At 43.6% G+C, this 20519-nt stretch overlaps 1 protein-coding gene across 6 annotated transcripts in view; it reads right to left on the bottom strand.

The window, feature by feature from the left end:
- The window catches only part of SETX (senataxin), an 86367-nt gene extending 66938 nt beyond the window's left edge, over nucleotides 1-19429 (bottom strand). For 5 of the 6 annotated variants that reach the window (XM_059410468.1, XM_059410471.1, XM_059410472.1 and 2 more), the window contains exons 1-7: nucleotides 19290-19429; nucleotides 18474-18586; nucleotides 17966-18132; nucleotides 12180-12363; nucleotides 10538-10748; nucleotides 8509-8618; nucleotides 600-819 (exon numbers count right to left, since the gene is read on the bottom strand). In XM_059410468.1, coding sequence (XP_059266451.1) covers nucleotides 600-819; nucleotides 8509-8618; nucleotides 10538-10748; nucleotides 12180-12363; nucleotides 17966-18033 — 793 coding nt within the window. In that variant the 5' untranslated portion in view covers nucleotides 18034-18132; nucleotides 18474-18586; nucleotides 19290-19429. The remainder of the gene's footprint in view (nucleotides 1-599; nucleotides 820-8508; nucleotides 8619-10537; nucleotides 10749-12179; nucleotides 12364-17965; nucleotides 18133-18473; nucleotides 18587-19289) is intronic. The other variant, XM_059410470.1, reaches the window with a different exon arrangement.
- Between the last annotated feature and the right edge of the window lie 1090 nt (nucleotides 19430-20519).

Raw genomic sequence — 20519 nt, 5'->3', positions numbered from 1 at the left:
TCATACCCAACTGCTCCCAAGGAAGAGGACTTTAGACGGACTTGAAAGTAAAAGGAGGAAATGGTACAAACTTGGTTAGAAAACAATTTCTAAGATGACTATCACATAATTATTTCCTCAAATCTAAGGTGCCTTCAATTTTAAGATCCCCATATCCTGAGGACTCATCCTACCAAATATGACGTATGATTGTAGACTCTGAGTAAGTAAGTAGGGTAGAACTATTCTGGGTCAGTGTAAAACTGAAAACCAAAGCTATTATCCCTTTCAACCAGGAAATATTTTACAGATGGGAAAATCTCTTTAAAATATAAATTAAAATAAATTAAAATCAACTGCTATACTAATGTTTTGTTATACGCAGTATTGCTTTAAATAAGAGATTTGCCATACTTGAACATCAACCTCTTACAAAGATGGTTTCTAGGATACATAGTGTTTAAGAACAGGGTGTATAATGACTCCGTTAATTTTAACAACAGAACAAAAATTGGGAACCATGAAATCCTTGATCAGAGCACAAGAAATCACTTCCTTTGCAGGATACTCATTAAGAATTATAGAAAAACAGCACTGTATTTGTGTAAAGCAATACTTACCTAACCAATAGTTTTTGTAGTTGCTGGTATCATACATGTGTGAGGGCAGAAGAATCAGTTTACCCTTCTCGAGGATAGAAGAAGTATAAATGTCTGGACTTTCCAAAAGCCCCAACTCGATGACTTTAAAAAGACAAGTCAAAACCTCCTGCAAGTCATAATAATCATCTCTGTCCACTTTTCCCAAATTTCTTGCGGTCAGGATAGCCCAACGCCGAACCTAAGGGCATAACATGTTCACTACTTCATTCAACAGATAATTGTCTACGTGCAGCAAGAACCTAGTTAAGAAAATAGGATTCTCTATAGATTTGTAAAGACCTGAGATATTAATACATGCAATGCTTGGACCTTATTTTATCCTGATTTGAACAAACTAACCCTACAAAAGCATTTCTGAGATAATCATTTCGATTAATTTAAACAACGATCAGAAATATATATAAGGGTGGGGCGCCTGGGTGGCTCAGTGGGTTAGGCCGCTGCCTTCGGCTCAGGTCATGATCTCAGGGTCCTGGGATCGAGTCCCGCATCGGGCTCTCTGCTCAGCAGGGAGCCTGCTTCCTCCTCTCTCTCTCTCTCTGCCTGCCTCTCAGTGTACTTGTGATTTCTCTCTGTCAAATAAATAAATAAAAAATCTTAAAAAAAATAAAATAAAAAAAAAAAAAAAAAAGAAATATATATAAGGGTGCCTGGGTGGCTCCGTCAGTTTTAAGAGCTCAAGCCCTGTATCGGGCTCCCTGCAGGGAGCCCACTTCTCCATCGCCTTCTGCAGCTCCCCCTGCTTGTGCTCTCTCTCAAATAAGAAATAAAAATTTTTCATAAAAAAAAAATATACATATATATATTAAGAAATTATTTTAGGTGTGGTGATTTTCTAAAAAGTCCTTGTCTTTAGAGAGATACTGAAGTATTTTATGGATGAAATCCATTTCTGTGACCTCCAGTATGTAAGCAACAGAAATTATCAAGTGAAGAAACGGGACAACACTGTGACTAGCTGATCAAAACTACCACAACCACGAAAGGCAAATGCTATGGCTTGCATCTATCTGTACAGGAAGACATCACGCCACTTCTATGGAGCACCCCAGCTGAGAATACACAGCCTGACTAGAACAAGCAAAAAGCAGATGGACCCAAAATGAAGAGCATTCTATTTTTTTAAAAGGGGCAGAGGCAGGGATGACGGCACACTTCAGAAATGTCATGAAAGACAAAGGCTGGGGGAACAGCAATCCAAATGAAGGGAGATTCAAGGAGCATAACTACGTGTTAGAGCTGAGGCTGGCCCTGATACTGGGGCACGGCGCAGACACGCGAAGGACAACACTGGGATGCATGCAACCAACTTTCAAATGGTTCAGGAAAAAAGGCCGTGTCACTTGAAAGCAAATGACAGAGCAAACGGAGACACTTAACAATTCATGAATATGGCTTAAGGTGATACAGGTATCTCCTACTATTTTTATTCTTGAGATTTTTCTGAAAGTGGGACTTTCCAAACAGTTAAAAAACCAAACCAGGGCGCCTGGGTGGCTCAGTGGGTTAAGCCGCTGCCTTCGGCTCAGGTCATGATCTCAGGGTCCTGGGATCGAGTCCCGCATCGGGCTCTCTGCTCAGCGGGGAGCCTGCTTCCCTCTCTCTCTCTCTGCCTGCCTCTCTGTCTACTGTGATCTCTCTCTGTCAAATAAATTAATAAAATCTTAAAAAAAAAAAAAAAAACCAAACCAAACCTAGAAACTCTGTGCGTACCTATACACCCTGGTCACCACACACTAGTCAGACGACTGGGGACAAGTCTGACTCTGTGTACTCATCTAAGAAACGTGGGCTGTAAGGTTTTAACGAGTTAACATCTGGAAACCATGCAACACTGCACCCAAAACACAGCAGACCAGAACATTTATGGTCACAAATAGCCTTCATCCAAGAAAGCAGTGTGTCATGTAACACTAGGGACTGTCCAAATGAAGCGAAAAGGCACAAGCCGACTTTGCACAGAGACTGTAGGCGATAAGGACCCCAGCTGTATGAAAGGTCTTGTTTCGCCTTCTCTCTTGCACACCTTTCTAGACAGACAGCTACCACTCTTCAGCACGAGGAAGATACCATCCCACTGTTCTGGTTTTATTCCTGTCACCAAGCAGCTAACTGCAGCTCTCCTGCAGGGAGTCTTTTCTCCGGCTCCTTTAAAACTGTTGTCTGGGGCATCTGGGTGGCTCAGTGGGTTAAAGCCTCTGCCTTTGGCTCAGGTCATGATCCCGGGAACCTGGGATCAAGCCCCGCATTGGGCTTTCCGCTCAGCAGGGAGCCTGCTTCCCTTCCTCTCTCTCTGCCTGCGTCTCTGCCTACTTGTGATCTCTGTCTGTCAAATGAATAAATAAAATCTTTTAAAAAATAAATAAATAAAAATAAAACCTCTGCCTGTCATGTCCTGTGATATTATTATAGTGTGCGTTGTGGCTTTTTCTTTCATTTTCCACCTCAGAATCTGGAGAATGCTTCTGTGTTTTTCCTGGACTCTAAGAAGCAACGCACCACTATCATCTCTTCATTCTGATTCTTTCCTTCGGCAATACAGGGCAAACGGAGATTACATCTTCCCACTATTCCTGCCTCCAGCTTTCCCTCTCCATCTCTCTGTCTGTCTGCTTTCTAAGCAGCCTGTCTTCTAAATTCATTAACTTTTCAGCCACACCTAACTAGCCATTCAAACCATCTAAAATGTTTAATTTTATGTGTTTCATTTCTACATATTTTAATTCAATCTTTAAAAACTATTCCCGGTCTTTGGACCGTGAGTTTTCAAGTCTCTTTTATTGAAGCACTTTATATTGTGTGTCTGATCATTCTAGTAAAGAGTTCTTTGGGTCCCCTTTCTTGTTTTTATTTCTACTCATACTTCGTTTTGCTGTTTTAAAATTTTGCCATCTTCAGTTGGGATGTCTGTAGGAATCTGGCCAAGGACTCAGTTGATGATGTGTCCCTCTGGAAAGATCTGCAATGGTTTCTGCAAGTGCTGAGCAAGCAGGCAAACAGGAACTTCTCTTATGAAAAGAGGGCTTTGGTTACAATTTTCAGGGAAACCTTTTTTCCTCACCCAGATTTCAGAAACAGACACATTTCTGTCACCTGTGAATTCTTTTCTACTACCTTTTTGACTGAGAGATGGCCCATCAAAAGTCTGTTTTATGGTAGAGCCTCTAACTCCCTATCTCAATGCTTTAATACACATCTGTTAAACCCAAATTTCATCTAAATTTGAACATTCCTTTGAACACCTTTTTTGGATGAAGATTAGGGAGTAAGACCTCAGAATTAAGACTATAACCTTTTATTCACAACATACTTTCATCTTTGGTCCATGCATAACCCATTTTTAATTTTTATTATTAATGCAACATGTATCCATAAACTCCTCATCCAACACAGAAACTAAGGTCCCTTCACTCTAACACGCGCCCCCTCTTCTTCCTGCCCCTTCCAACCTGAGGTCACCATCATCTCCAATACCATGTTCTTCATCCCCTTGCTTATTTTTTAATACAGTTATGGTACCTACCTGTAAACATCGGTTTTGTTTTCAACTTTTTAAAAAGGGTTTCTTCCAGGACACCTGGGTGGCTCAGTGGGTTAAGCCTCTGCCTTCGGTTCGGGTCATGGTCCAGGGTCCTGGGATCTGGCCCCACATCTGGCTCTCTGCTCAGCGGGGAAGCTGCTTCTCCCACCCCCCCACCCCGCCACCTGCCTCTCTGCCTACTTGTGATCTCTGTCAAATAAACAAGTAAAATCTTTTTTAATAAATAAATAAATAAAAAGGGTTTCCTCCTATACATCATCTTTGGAAACTTTATTCCACTTACAAGGTTCTATTACCAGAATTCATCCATTTTGTTTCGAGTCGACTGTCTGAACTGCTGCGTGATATTCCTATGTGAAGACCCTTCACAATTTATGCACCGAAGGTTGCTTGCAGGTTTTGGTGAACTCTGAGGAGTGTGCTATGGAATTTCTTCTGCGTGCCGCCTGTTACAAATGTTCAAGAGTCTATCTCTCACATACACACGCAGGTAGGAAACTGCCAGATCACAGGACAAAGGAATGTGCAAATGCAGATGAAGCCGAACTCATCTCCCAGGTGTTGCCCCAGTTTGCACGTCCACCAGCAACAAAGTCCTGCAGATCCACGTTCTAACACCTGCGGCCCCAAAGTAGCGCGCGCTGCGGAACGCTCACTGTGGTCTTACTACTTCCTTGTCGTTGATGTCAAACTGTCCTTCATATGTCTATGAGCCACAGAAATTCCTCTTCTGGGAAATGCCTGTTCAGGTCTTCTACCATTTTTCTTCTGGGGTTTTCTTAGTGTTGCTTATAGTTTCTCCCAACTTGTAACTTGTCTTTTCACGTCAAGATGTCTTTTGATAAACAAAAGTTCATTTTGATATAGTCACGTTTATCAGCCTTTCTTTGTAACCAAAGCCCAATGCTTTCTTTTCACGAAAGCTTTCCTTTCCAAAATAAAAAAAGGCAAGCTTTCCTTTCCTTAAAATCTCAGTTATACCTTTATTTTCTGCCAACAGTTTGGCCATTTTATTTTTGACATTTAATCTAGAGTTTTTAAATACCTGATGTTTTAAGGATAGGACTTAAAAATATGATTTTCTCCATAGAGATACCTTTGTATCATTTCCATTTCAGTCCTCCTTTGCCCCATTGATCTGACACAGCATCTCTATCAAATACTGAAGATTTAAATATGAATGACTCTATCTGAGTCTCTATTCTATTCCACCAGCCAAAATGTCTGTCTGCACATCAATATCACATTGTCTTAACTATCAGAGCTTCGTAGTTGGCCTCCCTCATTCTCAGAAATGTCCTGCCAACTTTGGATTCTTCCTCTTCCATATATGTATTTTAGAAACATCTTAACATGTTACATTAAAAACCCTGCTAGAATTTATTTAAAAACACTGTGAATCTATAAATCAATCTGGAGCAAACAGATATAAGTTTTCTTATTTATGAACACAGGGTCTTTCTTTACTTAAGTTCATTCATGTGTTAATTCAATTTTTAAAAAGAGATTTATTTATCTGACAGAGATCACAAGTAGGCAGAGAGGCAGGCACAGAGAAAGGGGGAAGCAGGCTCCCCGCTGAGCAGAGAGCCCAATGCGTGGCTCGATCCCAGGACCCTGGGATCATGACCTGAGCTGAAGGCAAGAGGCTTTAACCCACTGAGCCACCCCAGCACCCCTCTTTCATGTGTTAATTAAGTTTTATGATTTTCCTGTAGAAGTTTCATATCTTTGTTAGATTTATGCCTGCATACTTAATATCTTCTGATTCTGTAATAAATGGAAACTTAACTTTATTAATTTTTGGCTGACTCTGTACAGAAAATACCACCAACTTCTATAAATACTTCAATCACCTTGTTAAGACACTTATTTCTTAAAACTTGCAGATTCTTTGGGGCTTCCTATGTAAATAATCTTACTGTTGCAAATTATGTCATTTTACTTCTCCCTTTCAAATTTTAATGCCTCTAGTTTCTTTTCCTAATTTTTACTGCACTGACCAGAACTCCCAACTTGACACTCTACAAAAAGTGGTGATAGTGAGCACCTTTGTCTATTTCTGATTTTAAAGGGACTGCTTCACTAAAAGTTAGTCAATTTGGATAATGTTTCCTTCAGGTTTTTTTTACAGATACAACTCATCAGCTCATAGAGTTCCCTTCCATTCCTAATTTGCTAAGCATTTTAAATGTGAATGGTTGCTGAACTTTATCAAATAGTCTTCCTGCATCCAGTCAACCATGAGAGTTTTTAACTTGTCAGTAAGGTGAAATTCTATGTATAGATTTTCTAAAATTTTAAGATATTTGCATATTAATGATCATAATTTACCCTTAATGTGTTAGGTGTCTTATTTTTGTTATTATGTCTTAATATTTATGTTTTTATGTTATTATCTTGTTATTTATATGTTTGTTATTTATATGTTATTACTGGCTTTATAAATTTAAGAGTATTTCTTTTCTGGAAGGACATCATAAAATCAGGATAATCTATTCTGAATAATCGGCTCACTAAGTTTGAGGCTTTCTGCTTTTCCATAACTATTTCAAGTTATAAGTTTCCCTGAAAGCACTTCCTTTTACTACATCCTATAATTTTTTTATGTGGCATCGTCATTATGATTCAATTCTGGGAATTAAGTCTTGACGACTTCTTTAGCATGTGTTAATTTCAAAACATGAAAACTCATTTATCTTTTCATTAACTTCTGTCTAAAGTATATTATGATCACAAATCATGGTAGTTCTTGAAATGTGCTGAAACATTTATCATTGCTCACTTTTGTCATGTTCAACGTATACTTGAAAAAACGGGTTAGATGCCCAGTTCACTTATATACTCATTAGGTTACGTTTGTAAACTACCTTGTACACATATTCCCTTACTCACTGAGGTCTTTACTGGCCTACTGATTCAATACTGAAGATGAGGACATGAAAATCTTTTACAATGATGAGTCTACTATCCCTTCTTGTAGTTCTACAAATAAATGCATCACTTATTTGAGCCTACTTTAACCAGCATATTGTTTAAAAATCATCTATGATCTTGAACTGAATTATTTTATTACATAATAACCTTATCCATCCTTATCCAAATGTCTATTTGATATTACAATAGCTTCACCACTTTGTTTAGGTCAGTATTTGCCAATTAGTTCTTTTTCCAACTCCTACATCACCCTTCTTGCACCCTATTTTTTTTTTTAAAGACTTTATTTATTTATTTGACAGACAGAGATTACAAGTAGGCAGAGAGGCAGGCAGAGAGAGAGGAGGAAGCAGGCTCCCCACTGAGCAGAGTGCCCGATGCGGGGCTCGATCCCAGGACCCTGGGATCATGACCTGAGTGGAAGGCAGAGGCTTTAACCCACTGAGCCACCCAGGCATCCCTTGCACCATATGTTGTTAGTGTTTGTCTTAGGAGCTATGCGGACTTTGTTATCCAATCTTTGTCTTTTAACTGACAAATTCAGCCCATTTATATTAAATACTGGTATTTTTAAACCTGTTTGTATGTATGAACTTTTTCTATTTCTTTTAAGGCATTTTCTATATAAATTCATTATTTAAGATAATTCAGTACCTAGCTCTGCCCTTAACCAGATGAGAACCCAGCACGCGCGCTCTCACCTCTTGTGTCCTTGCCTGCCAACCTCATCACACTGATACCACCTAGTCCAAGGTTTCACTTTCCTTGAACTTAGTTTTTCTTTAAATAACGAACTTTATCACAGTATTCAAACAACTTCATATATTCCTGACAACATCTTCTGAATTCTTCTTTGTTAAGGATTTCATTCAACGGTCTCACACCAGCAGCTCAAGACTCTCAACCACTGGTCACTTAAGGGACATTGCAGACTCGGTCACAAAGCCTGTGCGGGCTTCGCTTGGGTCCTGGGGGCTTGGCTGGACCTGCTTCCTCTACTGCTGTGCAGGTGTAAAAAAGACCAGGCCCGGAGGGCACCTTACTATACTTTCTGTCCATTTTCTTTCACAGGCAGGGAAGTCTCACCTTTATGTTGAACACAGGCCTTGATGCTGGTCCTCTGCCTTGCCTGGAGTACACTTGGAATTCCTGTTATCCTGACAAACCAACTCCAGCTACCTAAAGCCACCCAGGCCTACAGGTTTCCACCATCTATCGCTCAGTGTTTCTGCTCCATTGCTGCTCCACAGAAACATTTACCTTTTGAGGGGGGTGATTATACATTTTTAACAGTTTAATATTTTAAACAAAATATATAGCCAAACCCTCTGTTACAGCTATTGTAAGTGCAAAATACATGTCCTTTCATTGCCCACCATTTATACTCACCATTTCATTGGGATGGACCAAAAACAAATAGATGCCCGGATGTTTGTCAAAAACCTGAAAGGAGCAATTAGCTTGTTCCATCCGACAAAGTGCTTCAACACATAATTCATCTAAACAGAAGAAGCAACACGTAAATATAAAGTAAATATAAATAGATCTTAGCTTATCAAGAGTTCCTAAATCTGGCTCTTTTGCTTGTTCTCTGAGTAAATAAAATTGTTCCTTTTTTTTTTTTTTAAATGAGGCATTAAAAATGCTGATCACGTAACAGTATTTACCTATCTAAAAGCCTAACCCAGTGTGACCGATCATCATGTGTTCCTATAAACTACCCTGACTTTACTGATATACACTTCTTTTCTTACACTTGGCGTAATTATATCCACAGGGTATCTTCTTAGAAGTATGGATATAAGTCCAGTTCCATTAGGATTCTACATTTTGATCCACATGGACTTTGTTTAGCACTAGTGATAAAGTGGGCTTTCCCTCCAAATGACTATGTTGTCCTACTCTGATTTATTGAATAATCCACTTTCTTCACTAGTTTGAAAAGCTACCATCATCAAACAAGCTTCCCAAACATGGTTGGTTCATTTCCAGACTTGATGCTGTTCCCCAAGTCGAGCCATGCTTGCACTGTTCTGACTCCTGCTGCTTTACGGAAATCTCTACAGTACCCTTTCAGAAGTGTCCTCAATAGACTGCTACTAATCTACCCCACCTAATGAATCAACTCTACTTTCTCAAACTTCAAAGAATATTGTTAGTGATGGAGACTAGCTTTGGGAAACAGTGATGATAATAGGAAAAGCATGAAGGAAGCACTTGGGTATTGATGGCTTGTTTCTCTAGCTGGGTGCTGGCTACACAGGTGTGTTTGCTGAAAAATCAACATTTATGTACTTTTCTTGAACAGAGTATCCATTAATAAATGCTCAAAAACAGACTTGTTAGAATTTTAAAACCTCATTATTTAGAACTTATTTAGAAGGAATTGATGTATGTAAACAAATCTTTAGATCTACTTTTCAGTGTGCTGAAAATAGAGCATAAGGAAGTTAAACGACATCACAAGGAAACAATCTAAAAAATCCAGAAAGTGCATTATACATACATTACAGGGTAACTATATGGTCTCAATAAGTCAAGGTTATGACAATATATAAATAAATTTGTGTACGTGTACAGGTCGACTGTTTTGCATTCAAAGAGATGTACAAAATATGAACCAAGGCAATATTTGGTCCCTGAATGGATTCTTATTTAAACAAACCAGCCAAAAACCTCATTTTGCAACTACTGGGAAAATTTGAATATGGACTAGACACTAGGTAGCTTAAAGTTATTGTTTTTTTGGTGTGTGGGGGGAAGGTATGGCTTTTTGTTAGATCACAAAAATGTCTTCATTTTTATGAGATTCATATTAAGAAATGCAAATATAAATGACCCAAATCTAGGCAGCCATAATATGGCACACCGTAGTAATTAGTGAAAATTACTACAGACCAGTAGTTCTCAACCACGGATAGTTTTGCCCTCAACGCTCAAGGATCATCTGGCAGTATGTGGCACCAGTCCGGTTGTCATCACAACAGGGGCAGCGGGAAGAGCATGGCGCTACCGGCATCTAATGGATGGAGGCCAGGGATGCTGCTAAACATCCTACAATGGGCAGCGCAGCCCCACAATGACGAAGCACCCAGTCCAAAATGTCACTATGCCAACGCTGAGAAACTCTGCTATAGACAAATTTTAAGAATGAAAATTAACTTAAGGACAGATGAGTAAATGTATGATAAAGCAAATACAGCAAGACTTTAACAACTGTAGAAACTGCATGATGTACATATGTGTTCACCATATCATTCGCTTTTCTGTATGTTTGGAAACTTGCATACTAAACTGTTAGGGAAAAGTATGAAGTATCCTAATTATGTGTTTACCAGATTTTCAATACCGATAGAACTAAGCCTTTACAATTCTTAAAAAAGACTGATAAAACTTGTAGAACATTTATGATACTCACTAACACGCTCATGTAAAAGCAGATAAGGATATTTCAGTATTTCAAGAAGAGGAACTCGAAGCTTATTTTCAAAGTCTTGGCCAGTAAAGTCAAACAGCTGTGCCTCTCCATTGTTGTCTACTATATACAATTCATCATCATCTCCAATTTCTGCCTTCATGGATTTTTCAAAGTGATTTATGAGACGTAACGTTTCTAATTCCCATAAAACCTACAGAAAAAGGAAAATGGGTAGTGTGCTTTATACCTTATTATCAACAGAATACTGGATGTCATGATGTTTTTAGAAAGCTTTCTAAGTATAAAAATACAGAAGTTGGGGCGCCTGGGTGGCTCAGTGGGTTAAAGCCTCTGCCTTTGGCTCAGGTCATGATCCCAGGGTCCTGGGAACGAGCCCCACATCGGGCTCTCTGCTCAGCAAGGAGCCTGCTTCTTCCTCTCTGTCTCTGTCTGCCTGCCTACTTGTGATCTCTGTCAAATAAATAAATAAAAATAAAATCTTTAAAAAAATATATGAGAATTAAAAAAAAAAAATACAAAAGTTTTATGGAGCCCTGGGTGGCTCAGTGGGTTGAGCCTCTGCCTTCAGCTCAGGTCATGCTCTCAGGGTCCTGAGATCAGGCCCCACATCGGGCTCTCTGCTCAGCAGGGAGCCTGCTTGCTTCCCCCTCTCTCTCTGCCTGCCTCTCTGCCTACTTGTGATCTCTCTCTCTGTCAAATAAATAAAATCTTTAAATAAAAAAATACAGAAGTTTAAATAGTAAATACCACATTAGATTTGAAGAAAACAGTCATTAAACAAGGCCACTTTTAAGATATGAGTACATACAACTTGAGATGTGTAAACACTGAGTTTTGCTAAAAATATTTCAACATCCCTTATCAAAAGGGAATGATATGGAGCCTGGATGGCTCAGCTGGTTAAGCCTCCAGCTCTTGATCTCAGGGTTGTGAGTTTAAGCCCTAATCTGGGTTCCACACCCACTCCCCCAAAGAGGTAGGGGGATGAGTTGAAGTGTCTCTTGTCAAAGGCAAGATCAGGCCTCCTCTGTCTGCACTTCCACGGCCCAGCCACAGATACCCACCTTAAAACATTAGCTTTAGCGTAAAGACATGTTAGGTTCATAACTAGGAAACTCTGTAAATGCAAAGGTTTCCTCAAGAGATTCGTAAGTAATCAGCCTCTCCTCCTTTCTATACATCCATACCTGACTCTACAGTCTGGTTGTGTTTTTCATGTAATAAACCAAATAATCAAAGCCACATGTTTTAAATTATATGTTTTACTTTGTTTACTATGACCAGCAAACACACCCTTAGAAGTTTATACCATTTACCCATTAAAAAATGAAAAAAGAAAAAGGAATCAACCAATAAAATAACCCAAGACATTCAGATACATGAGAGTAAAACTACCGAATATACAGACTTAAAAACATAAACTGAAAAAAACCCATACGTCATTTCTTAAGGTTGTTTTATATCACAATGACTAAAAGTGAAGGATCATAAAATTCTGCTTTAGGTTTCCATTCAATTCCATCCATCAATCCTGGCTCCTGAATGTTTCCAAAAGAGTTGAGGTTTCTCCTCTTCGTTGTTACCAAGCTCTGAAAAGTATTGTCCATCGGATGTAAATTACCTCATGCAGGAATGGTAAATCGTCCCTTGCTCTGTGGTATTCGGCCACACACTCTAAGCAATAGCAGAGGTCTTCGTCAGCTGTTTGAAACTCGCCGGAGTGGGTCCTGGACGCATAGCGCTTCAGGAAGCCAACGGTGGAAGTGCCACCGGGCGTGCACCAACAACATGTGCTCATTCTGCACCTGCATCCAGAAAAGACAACCTCTAAACACTAAAGAAAAGTAACAACACTTCAGGCCTCTTCTGTGGGACTCTCCTCTCCAATTTAAAATGTGCCTCCACCACATCGAGAAAGTCCTGCTGGCCAGCTTATCAATTACTGCCTAACCTCAAATCTAAACCCACTCTGAAAAACTTTATCTTTGACACATAAAAAATATGATGAAATGAAAACACTCTGTTACTAAAAAACATCATGCAATACACAACTGTACATAAAGCAAGTTCAAAACTGTGTGGTACGGATAGAAAATTACAGAGACAAAAACTTGTCAATGCCTTCAACGTATAGATTTTGGAGTTTTCTAGTGATGTGCTGGAGCCAAGTCAAAAGTTCGGGGAACCTTTACATTCTTAGAAGACATTTTTCCAGAAATTCATGGAAATATAAATATCCATTAAGTATTAATCGATTCCAATAACAAAAACACAAGAGAACTTTCCCTGATTTAGAAAGTACAGATACAAGAATCTGCACACATTGTGTATGAACTGCTGCCCATAACCCACTGCAAACTGTATTAACTACAAATGTCAACCTATTGCTACTAAGTTTGATATTTAATGATTTTTTGACTATCTGCAACTTTTGGTTTGTATAATACCATCACAGCCTCCACCATCCAAACTCATGTGAAAGGGTTAAGCTAAACTAATTTTCCAAACCCTACCAGTCTCAAAAAGAGCAAAGTAACAGGACGGTACCAGGAACAGGAGGAAATCCCAAGAACCAAACCCATCAAAGGTTTTCATAAAGATACACAAATGAGGAAGGTTTATCAAAACTACAGACAGCATGGAAATGCGTGGATTAGCAAATAGTTCAATGGAGGCCAAAATCCAAAGAGATCTCCAACTCCAATTAAATGTAATAAAAATAAGATACTATGTTTTTATCCCTAACTAAATGCATATAAAAGTAAATACGAAGCTTGCCATCAGTAAACAGTGTGTCATGGCTAAACATGGCTAAAAATACAAGGGGAGCCTCCAAATACCATAAAGAACTCAAAATCCAAGTTTGTGGGCATGTCAAAGAAATAATTGCAGCCAACGTGAAAGAGCTCTGGATGGCCAAAGCTGAAACAATTTGATCAACAAAATGAACAATGTAACTGTGGATTATAACCCACAGCACAGATGCACCTGAGTCTACAGGGATAGCAATAAATGCATGAACTAACAAAGGCGGGAGACCAACCTTTCTTACAGAAGAATTCCAAATAATACCTACAGATACTCTCCATTCCAAGAGGTGGAGCTTAATCCCACCCCATCTTGAGTGTGCGCTGGACTTGCTGACTCACTGCCAAAGAAGAGAGTATGGAAAGGGAGATACTGTGACATGACAGTGGAGACAGCTGGCAAACACACACTTAATCAAGTAATCGAGGCTCACCTCACTGTAGCTGATAACCCCTCACCTAATGTACTGAGGAAGGAACTTCAATTGTAGGACTCTTCTCCAAACCACCCCGCTTCTGCACATGAGAAAAACATGAGACAAACCCAGAGTGCCAATTGTCTACACAGCTATCAGCCAGTCTGTAAGAAGGAAGAAAACCACACCCAAGAATGAAGCAAATGTTCTTTCATATGGAAATGATTTATTGGGAACTGGGCCAGAAAAATATCCAAGCCTCATCTTCAGAAATTTGACCTTAAGGGAATTCAAGCTGGTATAGTCACTTTGGAAAACAGTGTAAAGTTTCCTCAAAAAGTTAAAAATAGAGCTACCCTATGACCCAGCAATTGTACTGCTGGGTATTTACCCCAAAGATACAGACGTAGTGAAAAGAAGGGCCATCTGCACCCCAATGTTCATAGCAGCAATGGCCACAATAACGAACTGTGGCAAGAGCCAAAATGCCCTTCAAAGGATGAATGGATAAAGAAGATGTGGTCCATATATACAATGGAATATTACTCAGCCACCAGAAAGGATCAATACCCAACATTTGCATCAACATGGATGGAACTCAGGAGATTATGCTAAGTGAAATGAGAGATTATCATATAATTTCACTTGTTTGTGGAACAGAAGAAATAGCAGGAAGGACAATCAGGAAAAGGAAGCGGGAAATGAAGGGGGGAAATCAGAGAGGCAGACAAGCCATGAGAGACTATGGACGCTGAGAATCAAACTGAGGGTTGAAGAGGGGTGGAGATGATGGTTATTAAGCCAAGTGATGGGTATTAAGGAGGGCACGAATCGCATGGAGTACTGGGTGTCATATGCACAATGAATCATGGAACACTATATCAGAAACTAATGATGTACTGTATGGTGACTAACATAATAATAAAAATAATTTTAAAAAGGAAATTTGACCTTAAATTAACTATCCAACAAATATAAAATATCATCCTATATAAGGTGAATCAAGTTGTAAACCCAACTGTAAACTATACACTAACAGCTAAGTCCATTTCATAACTGGATGCGACATCTTCCTCAAGAAAATGAAAACTGGTTATCAGGACATAAAAAAGCCCTACCTTTTTTAATGTGTAAAGCACAGATATGCATAAAGTCCATAAAAAGATATATAATGTATTGGTGGTTTAAAATTCATGGGATATTCACAGGAAAGAAATGTCTAAAACATTTATTTTCAGGGAGGGAAAAGGAACAATAAAAGGTTAAGAAACACGGCCAAGTCACTGAGTATCTAGATATGGAAACCCAGTAGCGGGATGTTTTCGAATGCATTATCATCCTAAAACTCAAGAGTGAAAAAATCTCTGCTAACAGGAAATCAATGACATCTTGACAGAAAGTGTATTTCACCACTGAGGGTTTTTTGGCATAATGCCAATTCCTAAAATAAGCTGATTTTTTAAAATTTCTTTCCTTATTTTCTTCTCATATCGTTGATTGAAAAATTATATATAAATAAGTAAAATCAAATACATGCACTTGTCTTGTGAATTTTTTTAATTTATTGAAGCACTAACTATGCTTTCTTTGTGCTTCTGTAAAAAAGTCAGGGTGACTTTCAACATTAAAGCTGAAAAGGACATATAAAAAGGGACATTTAGAAAACATACAGAAAAGGACACTAAAAAGGAGAAATCAAAATTCATTCAGAAGAAAATTTCACTAAGTCCTAAATTAGGAGCTTCCAAAAAAAAAGAGCAAAATAAATAAATAAAAATAATGTGAGTTACACAGGCCTCACCTGAAAAATAGAAAAAGTCTGCTAATTCAGCTGGAGAGTCTGACTCTTTCCTGACCTAATTCTAATTCAATTACATCCTACAGCCTGCCCATGTGTGCAGCAAACTAGGGAATACCAGGTAACATAATGGATACTGTGGTTTTGCAAAATCTAAAAGTATTTTATTCAAGGAAGAATTCCTTATACCTAAAACGCCAGTAACATAAATACTATGAAATTCAAAATCTGCAGAAGCTGTTTTCTTCCGGTGATCTCATTCAAAGTGGGGCGTGAACTTAGAAGATCTAAGATCTGAGAATAGAAAGTGAAACTCCTTGAAATTTCTCAAACATCATCAGTTGTGTCAAGCAGGATTTATGCAGTCAATCAAAACTTTGAGGAAAAATTAAGGATCTGAAGTACAAATAAGCTAGTATAACTTTAAAGTAACACTTAACGACAACAAAAAAACCCTTTCTGTTAAGAAAATTAAGGACTTGGGACGCCTGGGTGGCTCAGTTGGTTAAGCAACTGCCTTCAGCTCAGGTCATGATCCCAGCGTCCTGGGATCGAGTCCCACATCGGGCTCCTTGCTCCGCAGGGAGCCTGCTTCTCCCTCTGACTCTGCCTTCCACTTTGTCTGCCTGTGCTCGCTCTCGCTCACTCTCTCTCTGACAAACAAATAAATAAAATCTTTAAAAAAAAAAAAAAAAGAAAAAAGAAAATTAAGGAGTCTTCCTTCACTCACTCAGAAAGCTAGCCTAGCCTACTTCCATACCCCAGAAAGCAGAGCTAAATTTTCTTGCCTGTCATGTAAGAGATGAATGCCATGGGCTCTAGAATACAGAAAACAGTGTGACAGAGCATGTCAACAACAGAAACAGTTTCTAGGATTCCTCTCAAGGCCATAAATAGATGGTTATGTCGCCAAATCTGAAATCATCACTGGCCTGATACTTACACCAAAAAAAATCTAAATGAAATATGTTTCGGGGTGCCTGGGTGGCTCAGTGGGTTAAGCCGCCGCCTTCGGCTCAGGTCATGATCTCAGGGTCCTGGGATCGAGTCCCGCATCGGGCTCTCTGCTCAGCAGGGAGCCTGCTTCCCTCTCTCTCTCTGCCTGCCTCTCCATCTACTTGTGATTTCTCTCTGTCAAATAAATACATAAAATCTTTAAAAAAAAAAAAAAAATATGTTTCTTTTAAGGGAAAATGGAAGATAGGTGACCATAAATCCTGTGAAGTTTTTGCACAACTCAGGTCCTCTGAAAGTCAGTTTTGTTGATTTTGTCGGATTTTAACTGCTTGGAACCCATTACTGAGTCAGAGACGGTGGTGGTGTCCAGGGACCCCTCTAACTGCAGAACAGAAATAAGAGCTGTACTCTGGGCACCACCAGAAAGAGAGCAGATTTGTCAGAAATACAGGATGCTTCACCGACTTTCCAGACTTGCCCTGAGGATACCTTTCTCAGTATTAGCTGGCCAGAAACTTCAAAGAGCAATCACTTCCCTCTACCCTTCTCAGCTAAACTTCTTGAAAAAGTAATCTAGATTCACTTCCTCGACTCCTTGGCAATCTGGCTTCTACGCACACATTTCACTGCGTTCTTCCAATAGTCCCTAATAATCTGTCTTGGCAAATCCCAGACGTTCTGGGCTCACCTCCCCCGAAGCATATGGAATGTCCACCCTCCGTTCTTCGGCTAGGACGACATACCAACCTTTCACTTCCTCTACCTCATCGCCTTCACAATCACTTACTCTTTCCTCCCGAGTTTCCAAACGCTTGCCTGAGCACTCCTCGCTCGACGTCCTCTTTCTGAGTGACCTAATTCAAACCACGCTTGCACTACCACCTGTAATGAAGCCACCCAGGGACCGAGGATGCAGCTGCCACTCTCGGTGTGATGATTCCCTCTAACGGAGCCACTCAATCAGTAACCTAACCGAACCTACAGTTTCTAGTCAATATCCAACCTGGCGAAGCCAACCTCTCCTGACAGCCACCACCAAAGTCAAAACAGAGTGAGACCCGCCCCTTAAGTCTGTTATTCACCCTGTGTGCGGACATTAGGATCCCTTCAGTGCTCACATCAGTTACCTGGTAATTATCCTGCAGTCTCCCTCCCTTAACCCCCATCTTCATGAATTCCGTAAAGTCCATCTCCCTTATCGTCTCTGCACTTTATTCTCAGTGACACTGCCAGCGCCTGAGTAGGATGAATAGATTTTCACCATCTGTGTGGATTACAGAAACCTAAGTATCTCTGCCGGATTTCATCCACCACCAATAGTATTTCCTCCAAAATGCGGGTGAAGGGCAAACCCAAAACTGTCCTGCATTCTTACAGTCTGGGGATAAAGCTCTAATTTCTGACCTCCCCGACAGAAGGCCTCCCTAACCTGGCTTTGGCATTTCCTGCCACTCTCCCTCCCTTGCTCCTCCGAAAACGCTTCGTGGTCTGTGGCATCCCCTGCCTCTGTACAAGCTCCTTCAACTGCCTTCAACATCCGCCTGTCATCCCTCCGCCTGGTTCTTCACCCGCAATGCACCGGAGTCACCAAAGGAACTAAGAGAGGAGATAAGTAAAATTCAGATTCCGTGCTGTAAAGGAACGTCCCCAGTGATTCTGATAAAAAGATCTGAGAGCTTCTGCCCGCCGGGCGACCCGAGTGTCACCACCGCCCTGGGCTTGTCGGGAAGGACCCATCCTCTCCGTCCGTCCGGAGGACGTCCCCGCTGTCCTCTCGGGCCTGGCACGAGCGCTCACTGGCCGGCTGACTTGGCCTCCCACGCCCTCGGGCTCCGTCCTCCCGGCCGAGTCCGTCAGGGCAGGTTTCTACTCCAGCGCTTCACACGTGCTAAGGGGCGGGAAAGTGTCCTAAACGTTTCTTTAAAAAAAATAAATACCTGGGCTAGCGGCCTACAGAGAAGTGATGCTCAGCCGCGGCTCCGAGGCGTCCTTGGGGGCGGGACAGGACCGGCGCCCACACAGACCCAGACTCCGCCCCACGAGAGCATTTCTGGAAGAAGACAGAAAACGTCCTCTCAGGCCAGGGAAGCGGAGGCGGACGGCACCGGCCTCCACCGGCTCGGGCTCGCGCTCGGGCTCGGGCAGGTCCGGCGGCCGGCCGCGGGCAGCGCTTCCGACTCCGCAGGGGAGCGGCGGGCACCGCGCCCGACACCGTCCGCCGGTCCGGACAGCAGGCCAGCGAGCCCTCGGGCCGCCAGTCTCTTCCTCACCGGGGCTTCTCCCCCCTGCCAGCCCCGCGCCCGGGTCCCGCCGGGCCGAGCGCGTCTTCGTCCCCTCGCAGCCCCGGCAGGCGGGGAGGCGGACAGAGCCCCTCCGCCGGCCGCGGCGCCTCCAGGCCGGGAGACGGGCCACCCGGGACCCGCTCTCCCTCCGGAAGGGGAGGCGGTCTCCCGCGAGCCCCCGACGGCTCCCCGAAGAAACGACGCAGCGGCCAGAGCGCAGAGGACACGACGGCGAGGGAGGGGCGGGGGTCCCGACGCCCGGGCCCCCGGGCTGCAGGCGGCGCCCGCGGGCTGCTCCCGCCTCCCGCGCCGGGGCCCTCCTGAGGGCAGCGGCCCCGCTCGCGCCGCCCCTCCCCCACCCGCCGGGCCTCACGCGCCGCGGCGGTTACTCCACGCGGCCCCGCGCGCACCAGTCGCGCACGAGCGCTCACGCCCGCCGGGTCGCGGCCTCGAGCCCGCCGCTGTCCTCACCCCGCTCCGCCTCGCGTCGGCCGCTAGCCCATCTCCGTGCCTCGGCTCCACAGTCGGCCGAGGGCGGATGCACGGGCCAGCACCCGGGCGCCTTCGTCCCCACTCGCTCGCCCAACCCGGGGGCGCCGCGCGCGAAAGCCCCGCCCCCCCCGCGTGCGCGCGGCGTCGGACCAACGCAGGCCCCGCCCCGACTGCCGCGGGCTTGTTTTGGTGCGCCGAGGGGCGGGGTGTAGGACGAGGCGCACTCGGGCTCCGCCGCGAGGCCGAGACGTTGACGCCACTTCCGGGCTGCCGGGCTCGGCCAATGGAGAGCGTCCGTGTTGCGGAAGGCGGGGCATCGGCTGCGGAGCGAAGATCGCAGCCCCGCCCAGGGCTTGCTTCCGGTAAGGGCCGCACGCCGGCCCCCGGCCCCGAAGGGCTCGGGCTCCTACGCGCTTGCCTTTTTGGTTCCGACCCTTGTCTTCTCTTTTCGGCGCCTCAGGTGCTTCAACACGGCGTGCTACAGATCGAGAAGGACTTTTTTCCCTTTTTGGTCGCCTTTAAATACCTAAAACATAATGATACGTAATCAGCACCTACTTGGGGGGCTTCGCGGCCCCTGGACTACAGAAAAAGGATACCCGAGACTCCGCAGGGACAGCAGCCACCAGCACCGGGAAGCCCGCCCGGCTTTGACCGCCTACCCGGGCCTCGGAGGCGAGGGGGCGTCCCCCTGCCCCCCTCACACGGCGGAGGCGGGAACGGGCCGCAGTGGCCGCTGCCAGACGACGCCGCCGAGGGCCGGAGCGGCGGCCTCCGCGCAGGGGCCGTCCCCGAAGACTGAATGGGCGCGGGGGCGTGCGCGGCCGGGGAGACCCTCCCGGCGGGGGGCGTGGCTCGGAGGCCCCGCCCCCCGCGCGGCCGTTGTGGCCCCGGAACCGTCCCCGGACGGCGCGAGGCGCGACCGTTACCCGCCCGGATTCTCGAAGCTTCGGGCCGCCCCTCCCCCGCCCAGGACCGTTACGCGGGCGTCGTCGTTACACGCGTGAGCGCGTGTCCCCGCGAAGGGACGGCCGGGGTTCCTTCGGCGCCGACGTCGCGCCCGTGGTGCGGCCCTGGCTTCTCGCGGAAGGCGCCGCCCGCCCCCCGGCACGGCCGGGCGGACGCGGGAGGATCACCCCGGTGTCCCCCGGAGTCCCGAGCGGGGCGGGGGCCCCCGGCGCGCCCGCGGCTTCCCTTGCAGGGCGGGAG

This window comes from Mustela nigripes, chromosome 9 (genome assembly GCF_022355385.1).
Source record: "Mustela nigripes isolate SB6536 chromosome 9, MUSNIG.SB6536, whole genome shotgun sequence".
Lineage (NCBI taxonomy): Eukaryota > Metazoa > Chordata > Mammalia > Carnivora > Mustelidae > Mustela > Mustela nigripes.
The sequence above is the reverse complement of the archived record's forward strand: the minus strand, read 5'-3'. Positions and strand labels throughout refer to the sequence as shown.